Source organism: Microcaecilia unicolor, chromosome 6, assembly GCF_901765095.1.
Source record: "Microcaecilia unicolor chromosome 6, aMicUni1.1, whole genome shotgun sequence".
NCBI classification, from domain to species: Eukaryota; Metazoa; Chordata; class Amphibia; order Gymnophiona; family Siphonopidae; genus Microcaecilia; species Microcaecilia unicolor.
Window position 1 is genome coordinate 338,675,668 of NC_044036.1, and position 19,441 is coordinate 338,695,108.

Below are 19,441 nucleotides of genomic sequence, written 5' to 3' on the forward strand. Positions count from 1 at the left end.
CTCCTTCTGCAACATAAGTACATAAGTAATGCCATACTGGGAAAAGACCAAGGGTCCATCGAGCCCAGCATCCTGTCCACGACAGCGGCCAATCCAGGCCAAGGGCACCTGGCAAGCTTCCCAAACGTACAAACATTCTATACATGTTATTCCTGGAATTTTGGATTTTTCCAAGTCCGTTTAGTAGCGGTTTATGGACTTGTCCTTTAGGAATCCGTCCAACCCCTTTTTAAACTCTGCTAAGCTAACCGCCTTCACCACTTTCTCCGGCAACGAATTCCAGAGTTTAATTACACGTTGGGTGAAGAAAAATTTTCTCCGATTTGTTTTAAATTTACTATACTGTAGTTTCATCGCATGCCCCCTAGTCCTAGTATTTTTGGAAAGCGTGAACAGACGCTTCACATCCACCTGTTCCACTCCACTCATTATTTTATATACCTCTATCATGTCTCCCCTCAGCCGTCTCTTCTCCAAGCTGTATAGCCCTAGCCTCCTTAGTCTTTCTTCATAGGGAAGTCGTCCCATCCCCGCTATCATTTTAGTCGCCCTTCGCTGCACCTTTTCCAATTCTATTATATCTTTCTTGAGATGCGGGAGGTGGGATAGTGCTGGGCAGACTTATACGATCTGTGCCAGAGCCGGTGGTGGGAGGCGAAGATAGTGCTGGGCAGACTTATACGGTTGTGCCCTGAAAAAGACAGGTACAAATCAAGGTAAGGTATACAGAAAAAGTGGCACATGTGAGTTTATCTTGTTGGGCAGACTGGATGGACCGGTCAGGTATTTTTCTGCCGTCATCTACTATGTTACCTTGCTGGGCAAACTGGATGGGATGGACAGTACAGGGCTATGTTACTGTGTATGCTCCCTTTTGTTTTGTGCACAGAATATTACATACATGGTTTCATTCAAAAGTCCAATAATATTTTCACTTTTAAAGTCAAGCCCGTCCAATTTACATATTGGAATGATTTTCCTGTTTTAGAATACAAAATAAAAGTAAATATGAGCATAACATTTCTTGCAAAAATAATTCAGAGTTGACCCACAGCTCATGGCTGCATATTTGGGGCGCTTGGGAAACGGAGACTTTGCACAAACTCTGTCGCTGAAACATGCTTCGGAATTATGGTATCAGTTAGATTGAATATAAAGCACAGCAGCGCTCGTTGACGTCTTCTGTCCCTCAGCAGCTGCCGTAGGTGGTCGTGTGCCGCCGCTTTAAGTCCCCGGATGCGGAAGTGCCGGGTCTTTCTTCTCTTGCCACAGTCGCTAGCGAGTGGAGTAAGTATTTTCCGGCTTCCGTGGGGAATCCGGCTCCATCCTGGGCCGTTACGGGCTGGACTGACCCGGGTCCCGTTCGGACCCGAGGCCGTGGTCTCCCTGAGACGTGCTGGGCCGATATGGAGGAGGCAGCGACGCAGAAAGCAGCGGGAGGGCGAGTGTTTTGGGGACGGGCCTGACGCTGACGCCATGTTTCATTTTTCTCTTCTCTTTCCCAGGTCTCCGACTCCAGGATTTGTCGCTATGGTGAGGGATCAGGACGGGCCTGGTGGAGGGGAGGTGTTTGGGTTATTTTGGTTCAGGGGAGGGTGGGGGAGGGTGGGGGAGGGGGCTGGGGCGCGGTGTTCTTTTTTTTCTGGGGGGGCTATATTAATAAAGAGGGGGGCAGGGCTGGTGCTCTGTGTTCTGTTGGGGGGGGGGGATGCTATAGGGGGCAGGGCTGGTGCTCTGTGTTCTGTTGAGGGGGGGGGGATGCTATATTTACAAATTTGGTGGGGGAGAGGGCTAGTGTCCTGTGTGCTATTGGGGGGGTTATATTAATGGGGAGGGGGGGGGTCTCCATTGCTTATACTGACGAGCTTTTTTTCACTATGAAGTAGCTGCACTGAATAGAGTCTTGTGTGTGTCAAGTACATGACAGACCTCATAGTGACCTACCAACAAGAAACACAACAGGATCATATAAATACACTAGTAAAAAAGCCCCGTTTCTGATGCAAATGAAACGGGGGGGGGGGGGGGGCTAGCAAGGTTTTCTTCAGAGTGTGCATGTGGGAGTGTCCCTGCCCTCACTCCCTCCCCCTCCCCCCCAATCCTTCAGTGTTAAGCTGTGCTGTGTTTGTGTTACAGAGAGAGTGAGGGCATCTCTCTCCTCCCCCCTCTGAGTCCTTCACTGTTACAGAGAGAGGGATTTCGTGCTGTGTTGTTTTCCTTCACTCATGGGGAAACCGGATATCTCCGGCGCTTCACACTTCCGGCTGGAGGCTTCATAGAACGTTGGGGGCTGCCTTTTATATATATAGATAAGTAATGCCACACTGGGAAAAGACCAAGGGTCCATCGAGCGGCCCAGCATCCTGTCCACGACAGCGGCCAGTCCGGGCCAAGGTCACCTGGCGAGCTTCCCAAACGTACAAACGTTCTATACATCACGGACACACCTAAATCTCTACTACCCAAGCTGCAAAGAACTCAAATACAAATCAATCTGTACATCCAGTTTCTCCTACATAAGAACATAGCTGTGGAACGCACCACCAAAAGCCGTGAAAACAACGTACGACCACCTAAACTTCCGGAAATCACTAAAAACCAACCTGTTCAAAAAGGCATACCCCATCGACCCAACGTAAGTGCCTAAACCCTGCAACACAACGATACCAAAGCTTGTATCAGACTATTCATAACTCTTCCTCTCTATGATTCCCAATGTGTGTCTTAACACATGAACCTTAACCGACCACAGTAACTCCATGTATTTGTTTCTATGCCGGAGATGGCGAACGCCTCATCAGTACAATGTAAGCCACATTGAGCCTGCAAATAGGTGGGAAAACGTGGGATACAAATGTAAGAAATAAAAAAAAGTAGCCTAATGGTTAGAGCAGCAGGCTAAGACCCAGGTTCAAATCCCACCACTGCACCTTGTGACATTGGGCAAGTCACTTAGGAGTCCTTTTACAAAGGTACGCTAGCATTTTTGGCACGCGCTAAATGTTAGAAACGCCTATATATTTCTATGTGCGTCTCTAGCGTTTAGCATGCGCTAATCATTAGCGTTCACCAAAAAAGGTAGCGTGCCTTTGTAAAAGGACCCCTCAATTCTCCATTGCTTTTTTTTTTTTTTTCCATTAGTAGCCAAATTCCATTTTATATGGTTTCATCTTCTCTTTTTCGTTTCAGCCTCGCAAAATTGAAGAGATTAAAGACTTCCTGTTGACGGCCAGGAGAAAGGATGCAAAATGTAAGTTTGATCTTGATTTGGTTCTAAATGCAGTTGGGTTTAGGGAGTAAGTGATTGTGAAAATCCCTGTACGGTTCCTCCTTCTGCAAGGAACCTGATTTGAGTGGAAGGAGCTCACTCCCATGTAATAGAGAATGAGGGCTGGAGTCCTGGAAGAACTGGTGGGGTAGTGTCAGCTAGTTTAAAAATAAAAAAATCAGCTGATATTAAGCTCTGTTTAACGGACCTGGAACTGCTTTTGCCTGTGAAATACGACTTAGCTGGCTAAGTGCTAATATTCATTGCAGAATAGCCAGCTATCTCCGCTGAATATTAGCGCACAGTGGCTAACAGGTTATTTTGCATGATATAATTGGCTAGCTGTGAATATTCAACACTTTGTCCAATTTGGTCGGTAAACTTAGCCAGCAATCTAAATATCAGTCCTATCTTTGGCCGCTGTTAGTATATAAGTAATGCCACACTGGGAAAAGACCAAGGGTCCATCGAGCCCAGCATCCTGTCCACGACAGAGGCCAATCCAGGCCAAGGGCACCTGGCGAGCTTCCCAAACGTACAAACATTCTATACATGTTATTCCTGGAATTGTGGATTTTTCCCACGTCCATTTAGTAACGGTTTATGGACTTGTCCTTTAGGAAACCATCCAATCCCTTTTTAAATTCTGCTAAGCTAACCGCCTTCACTTTCTCTGGCAACGAATTCCAGAGTTTAATTATACGTTGGGTGAAGAAAAATTTTCTCTGATTTGTTTTAAATTTACTACACTAGTTTCATCGCATGCCCTCTAGTCCTAGTATTTTTGGAAAGCATGAACAGACGCTTCATATCCACCTGTTCTACTCCACTCATTATTTTATATACCTCTATCATGTCTCCCCTCAGCCGTCTCTTCTCCAAGCTGTATAGCCCTAGCCTCCTTAATCTTTTTTCATAGGGAAGTCCCATCCCCGCTATCATTTTAGTCGCCCTTCTCTGCACCTTTTCCAATTCTACTATATCTTTCTTGAGATGCGGCGACCAGCATTGAACACAATACTCAAGGTGCGGTCGCACCATGGAGCGATACAATGGCATTATAACATCCTCATACCTGTTCTCCATACCTTTCCTAATAATACCCAACATTCTATTCGCGTTCCTAGCCGCAGCAGCACACTGAGCAGAAGGTTTCAGTGTATTATCGACGACACCCAGATTCCTTTCTTGGTCCGTAACTCCTAATGTGGAACCTTGCATGACGTAGCCATAATTCGGGTTCTTTTTTCCCCACATGCATCACCTTGCACTTGCTCACATTAAACGTTATCTGCCATTTAGCCTCCCAGTCTCGTAAGGTCCTCTTGTAATTTTTCACAATCCTGTCGCAAGTTAACAACTTTGAATAACTTTGTGTCATCAGCAAATTTAATTACCTCGCTAGTTACTCCCATCTCTAAATCATTTATAAATATATTAAAAAGCAGCGGTCCTAGCACAGACCCCTGAGGAACCCCACTAACTACCCTTCTCCATTGTGAATACTGCCCATTTAACCCCACTCTCTGTTTCCTATCCTTCAACCAGCACTCAGCATTAACCTGGCTGGTTAAGTTTAAGCCTGCAAAAAAAACAAAAGAGATTCAGTGCTGGCCACCAGAAACTTTCTGGCATTGAATATCTGAGATCAGCGCCGATTGTGGCACTTAGTAGGCCTGCCTCCCATGGGCTGAATTGCGGCTGGATAGCATTTACTGTGTGTAGTTGCTCAGCTGACCTGGGAAAGTCTCTTTCTACTGGGTAAAAATGCATTTGTTTTGTGAAATCTGGGCAGCATTCACACGTGTTGTATGTGTGTAAATATATTTAACTAGTAAAAAAGGCCCGTTTCTGGAACGAATGAAACGGGTGCTAGCAAGGTTTTCCTGGGAGTGTGTATGTTTGAGAGAGAGAGAGCCAGAGTGAATGTGCGGGTGTGTGACAGAGTGAGACTGTCTGTGTGACAGTGTGTGTGTGAAAAAGTGTGTGACAGGGCCCCCTCCCCTGTTCCTAATGCCTCTCACCCCGTTCCCTCCCCTCCTTTTCCTCCTCCTTCCCACACTTTGGGTTTCTTAAGGCTTTCAAAAGTCTATGTACCCCCGTGGCCCTAATGCCCAGTATCCGGATACCCCACCGCTTTCCTCCTCACCCCTCCCCCAAGATGTAATACTTTCACGTCCTTCATTTTTAAAAAAAAGTGTCCTATCTACCCTATGTACAAATGACCGGCATTCAGATTGTGTTCCTCTCGTAAATTTTCATTTCTTTCATTCATTCAGAACTCCCCCCCCCCGAACACTTTTGGTTCACTCAGTCTTTTTAAACTGTCCTATGTAACCTTTGTGCTAATGGCCAGCATTGAGATTGTTTTCCTGTCCCAAATTTGCATGTCTTTCAGTCATTCACAACTCCCCCCCCCCCCCCCCTTCTCCAGTTTAACCCTTTGGTTTCCTTCAGTCTTTTAAAACTCTCCTATGTACCCTGTCAGATTGTTTTCCTTTCCCAAATGTTCATGTCTTTCAGTCGTTCAGAACTCCCCCCTCCCCCCATTTAACACTTTTGGTTCCTTCAGTCTTTTAAAACTCTCCTATCAACCCTGTGTCCTAATGGCCAGCATTCAGATTGTTTTGCTTTGCCAAATTGTCTGTCACTGATGTCACTGAGGTCAGTGCATGCCTGCCTAGCAGACCACTTCCGGCAGGCACGGTCCCAAGCACATCCTGTTGGAGGTGAGAATTATTATATGGGATTGTATAGCATGCAGATTGGCATTTTACCTTGTCCCTTGAGAAATTGTTTTAATATTTTGTGTTCGGTGAAGAAAGAAGGTAGTTTCCAGAATAGGATGTTCTTTAGCATCAGCAGCAGATGAATCCAGAGACGGGTGGGTGGATTGTGACTATCTACCAGCAGGCGAAGCTGGAGAGTCCCAATTTGTACCCCGTTTTATTGGACAGGGTGCTCCTGGTCAGTATTCCCTATCTCCAGCAGGCAGGTGCTTCTGGCTTCATCTGGCTGCTGTTTCTGTTCCGGGTAACTGGTTCAGTAAGCTTGTGAGTGCTGGGCTGAGCGGTGCCAACTTTAGGGGGTACACCTGGTGAGGCCTCTTCCACCTTCTCCTTACAGCACCTCCAGTTTCTGTGGGGGGGGGGGGATCTTTTTAAGAACGCTATCTGGTGAATATTAGCACTGTTAGTACTATTGGGCTTTGAAGGAGAGCGAGCGCTATTGTCTCAGTTGCAGCACTGCCTTCTAGGGACGTCTAGACCCGCCTCAGGGTGAGTTTGATTTTTTTTTTTTATTACTAGCAGGGTGAGACTTGCGATGTCGGTCCCTCAGATGGTGGTGAAAGTAAAGTGCTGTAGCAAGCGGAGAACGGCATCGGGGACCCTCTGGGTGGGGGGGGGGGGGGAGGGAGATGTTCAGCCTCAGATGTGGCAGTGGATTTAGGTGCGAGTTCTTCCCACGCTTTGGACGCAAGACCGGCTTCTCGCTACCGCAGTTTCAGCAACCATTTTGGATTCCTGCATGTCGAATGCCACGGTAGTTGGGGTTGTTTTGCAGAGCCCTGATGTGGAGGCCCCATTTTCCCCGGAATTTATTTTGCTCTTACACAGAGCTTTCCTGTTGAAGAAAACACAGCAGAGTCCTGAAGGACCAGTGCAGCTCTATGGGCCCTCCATCTGTCCCAGAAGCGGGTACGGCAAAAAGACCGCATTTGGGGTCTTTCTCATTGAGCGGATCGCTTGCTCTTCTTTCTCTGGTTCTCTTGGTTGAGCGTATTTCAGTGCCATCCCTTTCCTCGCAGCAGGTGGAAGACCTGGAGGAGGGGGAACTAGTCTGAGATGAACCGGACGATCCCACGGCGTTCTGGATGTTCTATAATGGGGAGCTCCTGACCTTCGTTACTAAAGTCTTGCAGGCTTTAAATATTTTGGCCCCAGAGGCGCAGCCTGCAGTGGCAGCTAATCCTAAGATGGCAAATACCCACAAACCACCAAGGATCTTTCCTGTCCATGATGTGATGTAGGAGCTTATTTCTGCTCAGTTAGTCCACACTGGAGGCTAGCCTCCAGGTGGCCAAAGAGATGTCTTGCCTCTGCCCGGTGGTTTAGGCGGAGCTGAACCGCTTGGCGTTGCTGGGAGTGGATGTCTTGGTGGTGGCAGTCACTAAAGGGGGCATAGCCTTTAAGGATGTCCAGGACCACAAGCTGGAGTCGGCTTTAAAGCTTTCTTTTGAGGTCTCGGCCCTGTCTCTCAAGCTTGCCTTTTGTGCGTGCATCAAGCAGCAGATGTCATTCTGGAGTCCGGGGCACAGCATCCCTTGGAGTGTCCTGATGTAGAAATTATTCTGGCCTATTTTGGCCACTTATCTTGTGCGTGCGTCAGCCAAGTAGATCTCCCTGGCAGTTGTTGCATGACGCTTGTTGTGGCTCAGCCATTGGGTGGCGGATGCTGCCTCCAAACAGCAGCTGGTTAGGCTACTTTTAAGGACAAGCTTTTGGTTTGGCAGGACTTGGAGAAACTGGTTAAGGATCTGGGGGACTCTGGAAGTTTCTGCATCTGCTGGAAGCCCAGGCCTTCTAGGAAACCTGGGCAGTCGAAGCTGTGGTTCAAGGATAGTAAGTGTAAATCTAGAGTACTTAATTTAGGGTGCTACTTTCATGTTAAAATTTCCTTGTAAATGCTTTGTAACTTATGAATTGAATAATTACATATTTTTTCCCCTTTGAAATTGTTAGAATTCATCTCATCTAAGGAACATGTTAAATCACCTGTTGTCTTGCCTCCCTAATTAGAGCGCTGTAATGTCGGCTGTAGACACCCGGGCTGCCCCTACTGTTATAATTAATTTTTTCCTTATTTTATAGGTTTAATATTTCCTAGTATCTTTTGATCCATTTATTGGGGACAAATGTAAATCAAGTATCTTGTACTTTAAACCAAATTGGTTGTAAATTTCTTTTTACCTATTAATTTGATTTCTGATATTCTTATGTTTGTTTATTGATGTAAACGCAAATTTATAAATAAATAAATAAAAAAAGAAATACCAGCCAGGACGTTCCAGTTTTTCCCAGCAATCTCTGTATCGGCAGAAGCAGTCCTTTGGGTCAGACAGGCGCTCCGAGGGGACTGATTGTAGAACCCCCTCGGCCCCCTGGCCTTTGCAATGATGGTGTCTCGGACCACTCAATCCCAATTTGATGTACTGTCTCTTTCGAAGCATTAATCGAGGCGGTTTACATATAACTATTCAGGTACTTGCACTGACCCGGATGGGCTGACAATCTTAAGTATATTGTACCTGGAGCAATGGAGGGCTAAGTGACTTGTTTCCTCGTGCACTGGACTCTGCAAGAGGGCAGCGGTGCAGGACACCTTTCAGCGTTTACTCCAGTTAGGGGCGGTGGTTCCCTTCCCGTGCCAGGAGTGGGAACAGAGCATTATTCTGTCTACTTCGTAGTTCCCAAAAAGCGAGGGTTCCTACCACCCAGTTCTAGACCTTGGGGTGTCAGCCGTTGTCTCAAGGTCCGTCATTTTCACATAGAGATCATCCGATCCGTGATCGCGGCAGTTCAACCTGGTAAATTTGTCATGGCGTTGGACATCAAAGAGGCATATTTACACGTTCCAGTTTGGCCAGCCCATCAGCTCTTCCTTCGCTTCACAGTGCTGGGCTAGCACTTCCAGTTCTGAGCCCTCCCTTTCGGTTTGGCCACAGCCCCATGAACCTTTTCCATGGTGGTAGTGGTGGCGATGGCGTTGCTGATGGAGGGCATCAGAGTCCACCAGCTCCATTGCCGATTGGCTCATCAGGGCGTCATCCTGGCAAGAGAGTATGATAGCGATGGCCAGGGTCATGGCGCTCTTGGGTTGTCAATTTGGGCAAGAGTCATCTTCTGCCATCTCAATCTCTCGAGTATCTTGGGGTGGTTTTCTACACAGTGCAGGGCAGGGTGCTTTTGCCCATCCAGAGACGGGACAAGCTGAGGGCTCAGTTCAGTTGCTTCAATCCCCCGCACTGAGTATGGGATTATGCACAGGTACTGGGGTCTATGGCGGCAATGGTAGAGGTGGTACATTGGACTCGGGCTCATATGTTCCCGTTACAGCTCTCCCTATTGTCATGATGGCCCCCCCCAAGTCCCAGGATTATGAGTGGCATCTCCAGTTGCTGCCGGTGGCAAAGGCCAGTTTGCTCGCCAATCTGATTTGCAGGGTTCCGTTGGCTCCTCCCAGTTTGGGTTGTAGTGATCACCAATGCCAGCCTCTCTGGCTGGGGAGCACATTGTCTGTCCCAGTACACTCAGGGACTCTGGAAGTCGTTTGGTCAGTCAGTCGCTTGGAACTCCAGACTGTGCACCTAGTGCTCCGGTTGTTCGCTCATCTGCTGGAGGGGAAGCCGGTCCGAGTGTTCTCGGACAACATGACGACAGTAGCTTACATCAACCGCAAGGGGGGCACTCGCAGCACGGTGCTGGCACACGAGGTGGATTTGCTGTTGATTTGGGCGGTGCGTGATTTGTCTCTGCTGTCAGCAGCTACATAGCGAGAACGCAGAATGTAATGGCCAACTTTCTCAGTTGGCACAATATGAACCTGGGAGAGTGAGAGCTATCGGAGGTGGCCTTCCACTTGCTCATGCGGAAGTGGGGGGTTCCAGTGATAGACCTCATGACACATCACAATGCGAAGCCCCCAGGGTTTTCAGCAGGAGGCGGAGCTAAGGATTGGAGGGCGATGCACTGCTATAGCGGTGGCCGATGGCCGGCCTCCTCTACATATTTCCCCCATGGCTGCTTATCGGGCGAGTTCTTCACCGCATTCAAAATCGAGGTCACGTACTCGTTGGTCCAGACACAAGGGACCATCATGACAATAGGACGGCTATGGTACACAGACCTGGTAACTCTGTTGGTCGATCAGTCCTTCCGACAGCTTCGGGACTCCTGTGCCAGGGTCCCCTGGTTATGAAAGATTCTTTCCCCTTTGGTCTTACAGGGACTGGCTCTTAAGTGGTCGAGATTGAGGAAGAAGGGGTACTCGGATGAGGTTATTGCTGCCTTACTTTGCGCTAAAAAGCTGTCTACATGGCTTACGCACTGATGTGGCGTATTTGAGACCACTTGCTGTAGAGCCTGATCTCCTTTTCAGGTCTCCCTAATGCAGATTTTGGCTTTGTTGCAGAAGGGTTTTGCGATTACCTTTCTGCAAAGCAAGTAGAGACACTTGTCTGCTATCGCGACAGGGTTTCAGGCTCCTTCCTGGCTTTGCATCCGGATGTCATCCAGTTTATTAAGGGGTTATGCGGCTGTGTCCCATCTCCCCGCTGGCTCAACTGTGTCCCCCATGGAACCTTAATTTGGTTCTGTGATCCTTGCAGGGGGCACCCTTTGAGCCCTTGCAGAGAGCCACCCTGTAAGATCTTACTCTGAAATTGGTGTTTCTAGTTGCAGTCTCGTCTGCTTGAAGAGTGTCTGAGCTTCAGGCTCTCTCTTGCAGGGAGCCCTTTGTTTTTCTCGGAGGCAGGGGTCACGGTGTTCACAGTGCCGTCCTTTCTCCTGAAGGTGGTCTCCGCTTTTCATCTGAATCAGCCCTTCTTTCTGCCTTTGTTTCACGTGGACCAGTATCCAGAGGACTTTTCTCAATTTACATTTGATGAATGTGAGGTGTGTTCTCCTACGATGCTGCGATGAATGATTCTGCCGTCTTGTTGGGTTAAGGAAGCTGTCTCTTCAGCATATGTTCTGTCAGGTCGCAAGCCACTGACGGGGCTTTGCGAGCATTCCACTCGGGCGTTGGCGACTTCTTGCTTAGTGACTATAAATGACATCTGTAGGGTGGCGACTTTCACATTGGCGCATACATTTGTCAAATATTATCATGTAGATGTGACTGCAAGCACGGAGGCAGTGTTTGGGATCTCTGTTCTGGTGGCGGGAGTTTGGGCTCCCCACCCAGTTTAGGTACTGCTTTGCTACATCCCACCTTTCTCTGGATTCTTTTGCTGATGATACTATGAAACATATATTTTTAAATATTTTTCCTGATAATTTTCTTTTCTTTAGTCACAGCAGATAAATCCAGAGTCTCACCCGGTGCCAACAAGGAAGGAGCTGGGGAAGTGCACACTGGAACTGTGTTGGTGGTGGTAACTGTTTCTTGTTGGTATTCAGGCTTTTGTTTACATGGATATGGGAGGGGGCTGTGAGGAAGGAAAGGTATGGTTTACATGTTCTGTCCTATGCTGTGGTTATGAGAAATATTGAGGATGCCAGGAGAACTCCCTCCAATAAGATAGAGTGCTCTGTACTCTGTCTCTTGCAGGTAGATGATTACAACCCACCTGTCTCTGGATTCATCTTCTTCAACTAAAGGAAAGAAAATTTAGCCTGTAAGATAAAATTTTTCGCTCTCAGTGGTGGAATATGACGTGCATTGAGGTTGGAGCAGAATGAGTTATTAGAAATACTGAAAGGGACTAGACTGCAATTAACTGATGAAGGTACTTTAGTTAAGTAGGCCCAAAGCTGTGGAATTTTATTCTGTTATGATAGTAGCTAAGAGGTTTTAATAAAAAGCAACTTGACTAATATTTTTAGTTAGAGTATCTTGACAACAATTTAGTCTGGGGTTTTTTTTGGTTTTTTTTTATGAAGTAAGAGGTATATGGCGTTGTTTTTTTTTTTTTTGTTTGTTTGTTTTTTTAATGGTGGGGGGGGGGGGTTTTATGGTGGGTTTTTTGTTTTTGTTTTGTTTTGTTTCAAACATGGGTGAAGAGAATTTTGATTACTCCTGATCCAAGTAAGTCTCGAAGTGAGAGAGTACGGTAAATCTTAAGGTGATTAGAAAGCATATGAAAACCTGGGTGTTCCCTTATTAGTAGGCAGCCTGTATGTGGGAGCTGAGTGTTGGGTCCAAGTCCTGGTAGATGGATATTGGCATGGGATTTAAGGAGCTGTGATATTATCTGTACGCATGATTTGTGTGGGGTTTTTTTTGTTTGTTTTTTTTAAGCCACCTTGGGCAGCTTTTAATAGCTAAAAATTACTACATTAAAGTTTCTCACACTCAAGGCACGTGTTATCTTACCTAGAGATTAAATTTGCCACTTTAGCCCATGGTTTCAAACCTTAAAACCGCCCCCAAATCAAACATAAAATCAATACATACAAACACATTCTTTGTGAATACACAGCAGAAAGGAGTTCATGTGAAGTTTACACTTAGGGTTATAATTTTGTTCGTTTATAGAAAACCAGATCTCAACCTGATAGTTCTGTACCTAATGGGGGCTTTCTTGATATGTATCTAAATAGTGCCAGAGGAGCTGTAATATCTTTACGAGGGGGTGATTGGGAACAGACATTTAACATTTTTTATATTTTGAACATGTGAAAGAATTGAGGGTCCCGGGGTCCTGCCTCATTAGCTGGAGTGATTATAGTAGAAAGCCAGGAAGATTTAAAGGCCCCAAATTGTACCATTTATTAAACTAGTAAAGGGAGGGAGGGTCTGTAAAAGTCAAAGCCCCCTTTTTTGCTATGAATCATTGTGCTGTAATTTGTAATTGGGGGGGGGGGGGGGGGGGGAGAGAACTGATTTGATGTAATTCAAACCTGTTTTGTATGTTTTCTGTTATATTCTTTTAAGCGTAATAAAAATTGTTTGAAGCTAACGAGGAAAGTTAATCTGAAAATGCCTGGAGTCTTACTCGTCCCATCCCTGCAAGGAAATGTGCTGCATCCCCAGATCAATAACCCTTATGTAACTGCTCTGAGCTTTGCTTGGGATAGACTACTAAATATTTCTAGTACTACATACCCGGTGCTGCGTTAGCACATCAGAGCTCTTGGACCTGTGTGTGGAGTATGACTCGGTCTGGTAGTGATAGTCTAGTTTCTGACTTGGCTGGTAGGATGTTTTCTTGGTCCTTCATTAGGACCCAATACAGTCTTTTGGTGTGCATGTCTCAGCGTGTGCTCTCTCTCTCTAATTTTGCAGCTGTTAAAATAAAGAAAAACAAGGACAATGTGAAATTTAAAGTGCGCTGTAGTAAATACTTGTACACCCTGGTTATCACAGACAAGGAGAAGGCTGAGAAACTGAAACAGTCCCTGCCTCCAGGTCAGTACCACGCATGCTTCAGTTAGATTGAGTGAGCAAAAGTTGGTTTGCACCTGTTGAATAGTAGGTACACATAGGTGAAAGGGGGGATGTGCCAGAAACATTTCCTACTACTACTAACTAGCATTTCTAAAGCGCTACTAGGGTTACGCAGCGCTGTACAATTTAAACATAGAAGGACGGTCCCTGCTCAAAGAGCTTACAATCTAAAAGACAAGAGAACAATCTAAAGACAAGTGAACAATCTAGAGGACGAGTGAGCAGTTAATCTAATAGAGGGGATAGATTGGGGCATTCTGTCTATCTAGAGCGGTTAGGCGCCGAAGGCAGCATAGAAGAGGTGAGTTTTAAGCAGAGATTTGAAGATGGGTAGGGAGGGGGCATGGCGTATGGGTAAAGGAAGATTGTTCCAGGCATAGGGTGAAGCAAGGCAGAATGAGCGGAGCCTGGAGTTGGCAGTGGTGGAGAAGGGTACTGAGAGAAGGGCTTTGTCCTGTGAGCGGAGGTTACGGGCGGGAACATAGGGGGAGATGAGGGTGGAGAGGTAGTGAGGAGCCGCAGACTGAGTGCACTTGTAGGTGAGGAGGAGGAGCTTGAATTGTATGCGATATCTGATTGGAAGCCAATGAAGTGATTTGAGGAGAGGGGTGATATACAGCTGTATACAGCTGGTCAAAGGGTGGCTGAACTGGCTTTGGACAGCTTATGAAAGAAAAGTCACATGTGTTTGCCTCCCTTAACTGACCTCTTCCTCAAAGTACTCCCTACGTGGACATGGGAAAAAGCCTTCCTGAGAATGACACTTGGGACAAACTGACTACCGGTTGGCTTAATGGTGTCTAGGGATGGAGGGGGGGGGGGGACAGAATATCAACCGTTGCTCAACAGCAACATCTACTGGTTAGATTTAGGGTCCATATTAGCCAGGTTGCAAAATACCGTAGTTGATTGATGGTTCATGGCCCTAGCTGAAAGCCTAAAAGAGTAATCTGGTCCGACCTCAGCTTGCTGAATGTGACTAGGCCATCTCGGAGAATGACGTTTAAGTACTTGGTAGCCCCATGTGGCATAAAGCTGTGATGTACAATATGTTATTGCAGCATTGCTGAGAGGGCCACCACGAAGGTGGCGTCAAAGGGGAAGGAGTCTTTTGAGTTACCAGTGGGGTCTGTTTAAATAATCAGCTTCAGGAGCGTTCAGAGTCTGGATAGTGGGTAAAGTCCAACTGAAGACGAGGACCGTCCAACCCAATTGGGTGAATCAGCAAGGAATTGTTTCTAGGGCACAGAATCTACTGGGAGGGACCTTTAAATTGTGTACAGTCTGTTTTTAAATGCTTTTGCTCCTGCATATCTATCGGATCTTGTGGATTTTTTTTTTTTTTCACAACGTCATGGTGCCCCATTAGATAGACTAGCTTTTTTTTATTGTAGTATCCTAGTCCTAAGGATGTTATTTATAGGCCTGTTTTTGATGGATTATTTTCTTTTCAGTCTGTGAAATGGTGGGATTCTTTACCTTTGAGTTTTAGAACAACAGGCCAATCGAAATGGTTTAAGAAAGCTCTTAAAACACATCTTTTTGTTTTTTTTTCTAAACTATTTAATAAGTAATGAAATGTATTCTTAAAAACTTGTAGCTCGCAAGGCAGGCCTTGTACTTTGAATCTTGTGTAAACCGCAGGGAGCTGTTATGGGATCTTGCTGGGTTTAAGTGCCTATGTAAAAAAAATGTAGGTTTCACAGCTGTTTCTTACTGCCTCCTCTGAATCCAAATATCAGATGTGCAGAAGCAGGTAAGTAGCATATGTGAAGGAGAGGTGTGCAGGGGTTTTCGATTGACAACTTTATAAGTGTGGTCTTGGTACCCAGTGTACCCTTTTGGTTTTGGGTTTCCACTGTTAAGGATGTTACAGCTTGTTGCATTAATTATGTAGTTAATGTAAGCTGCTACAGTAATGTCTGATCTGCAAGATGCAAGAACAGTAGAAGGGACAGGAGTTTTGGTGAAGTTATGGAAAACATCGTCTCATCTATTTCTTATTTCTTTAGGTTTGGCTGTCAAGGAGCTGAAGTAAACTCTGCGTGCAACGTTCACTGTTGTATTATAATAAAATTTTAAAAAACCCCATGGAATGCACTTTGTCTTGTCTACCTAAAAAAACATATACATAGTAACATAGTAGATGACAGCAGAAAAAGACCTGCACGGTCCATCCAGTCTGCCCAACAAGGTAAACCCATATGTGTTACTTTTTGTGTATACCCTACCTTGATTTGTACCTGTCCTCTTCAGGGCACAGACTGTATAAGTCTGCCCAGCACTAGCCCCACCTCCCAACCACCAGCTCTGGCACAGACCGTATAAGTCTGCCCAGCACTAGCCCCGCCTCCCACCACCGGCTCTGCCACCAGCCCTGGATATCTAATACCGTCTCCTGGGAGTTTTGAAAGGTTGTTTCTGTTGGAACCTCCCCATTTAGAATAGAATTATGGGTGCACAAATGGTGTCCAGAATTAAACAAGAGTTAAAGGAACATCCCCTATTTTGTGGCTGAAAGGATTAGGTTTAAATCTAAGCTTGGGACATGACCTAGAATGAGCTCTGACTAACTTTTCTGATTCAGTTCAATGAAGTGTGGTATTAGTTTCATTGTCGTCTTGCCCACAATCCTTAATTGTTTAAGAATCTCCTTATATAATGTCATGTACAATGACCATTCTGCTAGCTTCCTGAGATCCTTTTTCATGTTTTCCACTCCCTCCTGGGTGTCCACTCTTGTTACAGATCTTAGTATCATCCGCAGATAGGCAAACTTTACCTTCTAACCCTTTGGCAGTGTCACTCACAAATATATCAATTGTGCTTTGGTGTATAGCCCCGTTCAGCGCATCCCAGGATACACTGGGTAGGGCTGGGTACCGCCATTTTGCGGCGTTGCAAGAAGAGGAGGGAGGCAGGCTACCCTCCTTCCAACACACAAGGTAGGGAGACCCCTTGCTTGGGGGACTAGGGGGTGGCTGGAGACCCACTGGACCTCCTGAACCTGGGGAGGGACCGGAGGTCCAGTGAACCTCCAGCTCCCCTGTCGCTGGGGGTTGTGTTGGTTGGTCGGTTGCCCACTAGGCCACCAGGGACCCTTTGCTTGGGGAGTTAAGGGGGGCTGGAGACCAACCGGATCTCCAGCCCTCCCTGAACCTGGGGGGGGACCAGAGATCCACCAGACCTCCTGCCCCCATTGCTCGGGGCAGGGGTAGTTGGGGCCTGGTGGTCCCATGGACCTCCAGCCCCTGTGTTTGACAGTTTTGGGCTTTTGACAGCCCAGACCTGTCAAACAAGTGCGGGAGGATTGTGCTGAGCGCACAATTCGCCTGCACTTCTACCCCATGATCAGAGATGATTGCGTGCTTAAATTTGCATGCAATTATCTCTGATCATAGGTCTAATAATGCCCCAGCGCAGGGTTTTGATCAGCTGTCTGTCGGTGAACACTTGAGCAGGGCTGGACCTCATCTGCTCAGTAGCCCAGTGTCTTTATTGTTTATACTATGTCTATTGCCTACTTTCCTATTGTGTTGTTTTCAAAATGTTTTGTTAGAGTAGTTTGATTGTAAACTGTCTTACTTCGTATTTTAGGTGTTATAAACATGAACTCCTGTGTGGCATTACTTTCAAACTAGACAAGTCCTATATAAACACCTTATGAAGAAAAAGGTTGGGGCCACTAGGTGGCAGCAGTCACATGATCAAATGCGAGTGCTCGGTAGAATTTAATACTGCCTAAAGGGTGCATAGCATCTTTTTTCATGCATTGTAGGTTGAGATCCCCCTGAATTATTATTTAATAAACTGTACATATTATCATGGAGGCAGGTTAATTAAATCCTCAGTGGGGAATTCAGAACTGTTGATTAGAGGAGTGTGGTAGCCGTGTTAGTCCACTCTTAAGGTTATCAATAGAAATCAAACAAAATAAAACATGGAAAAGAAAATAAGATGATACCTTTTTTATTGGACATAACTTAATACATTTCTTGATTAGCTTTCGAAGGTTGCCCTTCTTCCTCGGATCGGAAATAAGCAAATGTGCTAGCTGACAGTGTATATAAGTGAAAACATTCAAGCATTACTATGACAGTAAAATAGATACCATTGGAGATTCTACATGGAATGTTGCTGCTATTGGAGATTCTACATGGAATGTTGCTACTATTGAGATTCTGTTGCTACTATTGGAGATTCTACATGGAATGTTGCTATTCCACTAGCAACATTCCATGTAGAAGGCTGCGCAGGCTTCTGTTTCTGTGAGTCTGACGTCCTGCACGTATGTGCAGGACGTCAGACTCACAGAAGCAGAAGCCTGCGCGGCCACATTGGTGATCTGCAAGGGCCGACTTCTACATGGAATGTTGCTAGTGGAATAGCAACATTCCATGTAGAATCTATAGAAATCAAACAAAATAAAACATGGAAAAGAAAATAAGATGATACCTTTTTTATTGGACATAACTTAATACATTTCTTGTATTAAGTTATGTATTAAGTTATGTCCAATAAAAAAGGTATCATCTTATTTTCTTTTCCATGTTTTATTTTGTTTGATTTCTATTGAGAACTGTTGATGAAATGATACAGAAATTTAGTAAACCTTATATGATGCAGGCTTGTTTCTCTCAAAATCCATTATAGTGCAGGGATGGATCATTCTACCAGGACATGTCTGTGTAAATTTACATGTGTATGTGGAGGCTGGCCTTGATAGTGGCTCCGAGTTGCTAGCAGTTACCTGTCCGCAGTGAATCCGTATTTTGTGAAATCCTCATTGTATGAACCATCTTCTGGGACTACACTTCAGCGAGAAGACCTCCGTTGTTACTTGCAGCTGGTGGCATTGCTGTTTCAGTAGTGTTTTCCATACAAACTTAATTGTGCACTGACTACAAATCCTCTGGGGGAGGGGAGCAGCAGCTTTGAAATGGTGGGTGCAGTTAATTTTAAACTAATATCAAGTTTTATACCTTTTTTTTGGGGGGGGGGGGGGGGGGAATGCATTCCTCCATTTTTCCTGCACCCCCCCCCCCCCCCCCCCGCTAAACATACCTTTGTTGGCAGGGAATGCCTAAACCCTGCAAGCTAAATAAATTCAGGGGCCTTTTTACAAAGTGTAGGGTAAGTCCAATGTGGGCCTCCTGCACGCTAAGTCCCGTCTCGAGAGTGTGCCATTAAATTTCTTTGCCTAGCGCAGCACTAACTCAGCGATAATCGGGCATTGCTGTGGTGCTGCCTGGTTCCTGAGCCCTTACCGCCACCTCAGCGGGTGGTGGTAACACACCCTGCCCTATGGCCATTTTTTCAGTAAAAGGACCCCTCAGTGCCCAAGCTGCTTTTGTAATGAAGTTGGCAGTGTTGCCTTCAGCAGCTGACTCCAGGACTCTGAACATGCCCAGTTCTTGCGCAAACAGCATGTATGAGAAGTGGTGGTGTCGGCAGCAGGAGGCACACTGCGGACCTCCATGTTACAAAAGCAGCACAAAGAGGAGGGGGGAGCGGCAGGACTTTGGCATCCCTGCAACTTAAGGAGTGCTGCAGGTTTGGAAGGAGGTCCAGACCCCCCTCCCCTCTGCCTGCACTACTGCTACCTTCACAAAAGTATTAATTGCAAGAATTCTCTCGCTTAGAACCAGGGGCGTAGCTATGTGGGGCCACGGGGGCCTGGGACTCCCCTGCCAACAACCCTTTCAACCCCCCCCCCCCTCCCGCCATCAACCCGCCGTTGCCGTCTGCTACCTTTGCGGGATGTCAGACTCAGAAACAGAACGAAGGAAGAAGCAGACCTTGGCTGGTGGGGGTTGGGGTCCCCCGCCAGTAAAGGTAGGCTCCGGCGCCGGAGGGTTGGCGGTGGGAGGGGGTCAAGAGGGTTGTTGGCAGGGGGGAGGTAAAGGTGGTGGTGGTGACAGTGGGGGGGGGGGGGTTCAAAAATGGCGGGAGGTCGGTGGCACCGGCTGGGGGCTAAAATGTACCCCCTGCCCTTGGGCTCTG

At 46.4% G+C, this 19,441-nt stretch overlaps 1 protein-coding gene across 1 annotated transcript; it reads left to right on the plus strand.

The window, feature by feature from the left end:
- The first annotated feature begins 1,206 nt into the window (after positions 1-1,206).
- Positions 1,207-15,529, plus strand: RPL38 (ribosomal protein L38). The gene is made up of 5 exons (XM_030208546.1): positions 1,207-1,287; positions 1,506-1,533; positions 3,190-3,250; positions 13,277-13,399; positions 15,451-15,529. Exons 2-5 carry the CDS (start codon positions 1,531-1,533, stop codon positions 15,474-15,476), a joined length of 213 nt encoding a protein of 70 aa, XP_030064406.1. The 5' UTR covers positions 1,207-1,287; positions 1,506-1,530; the 3' UTR covers positions 15,477-15,529.
- Positions 15,530-19,441: the final 3,912 nt, after the last annotated feature.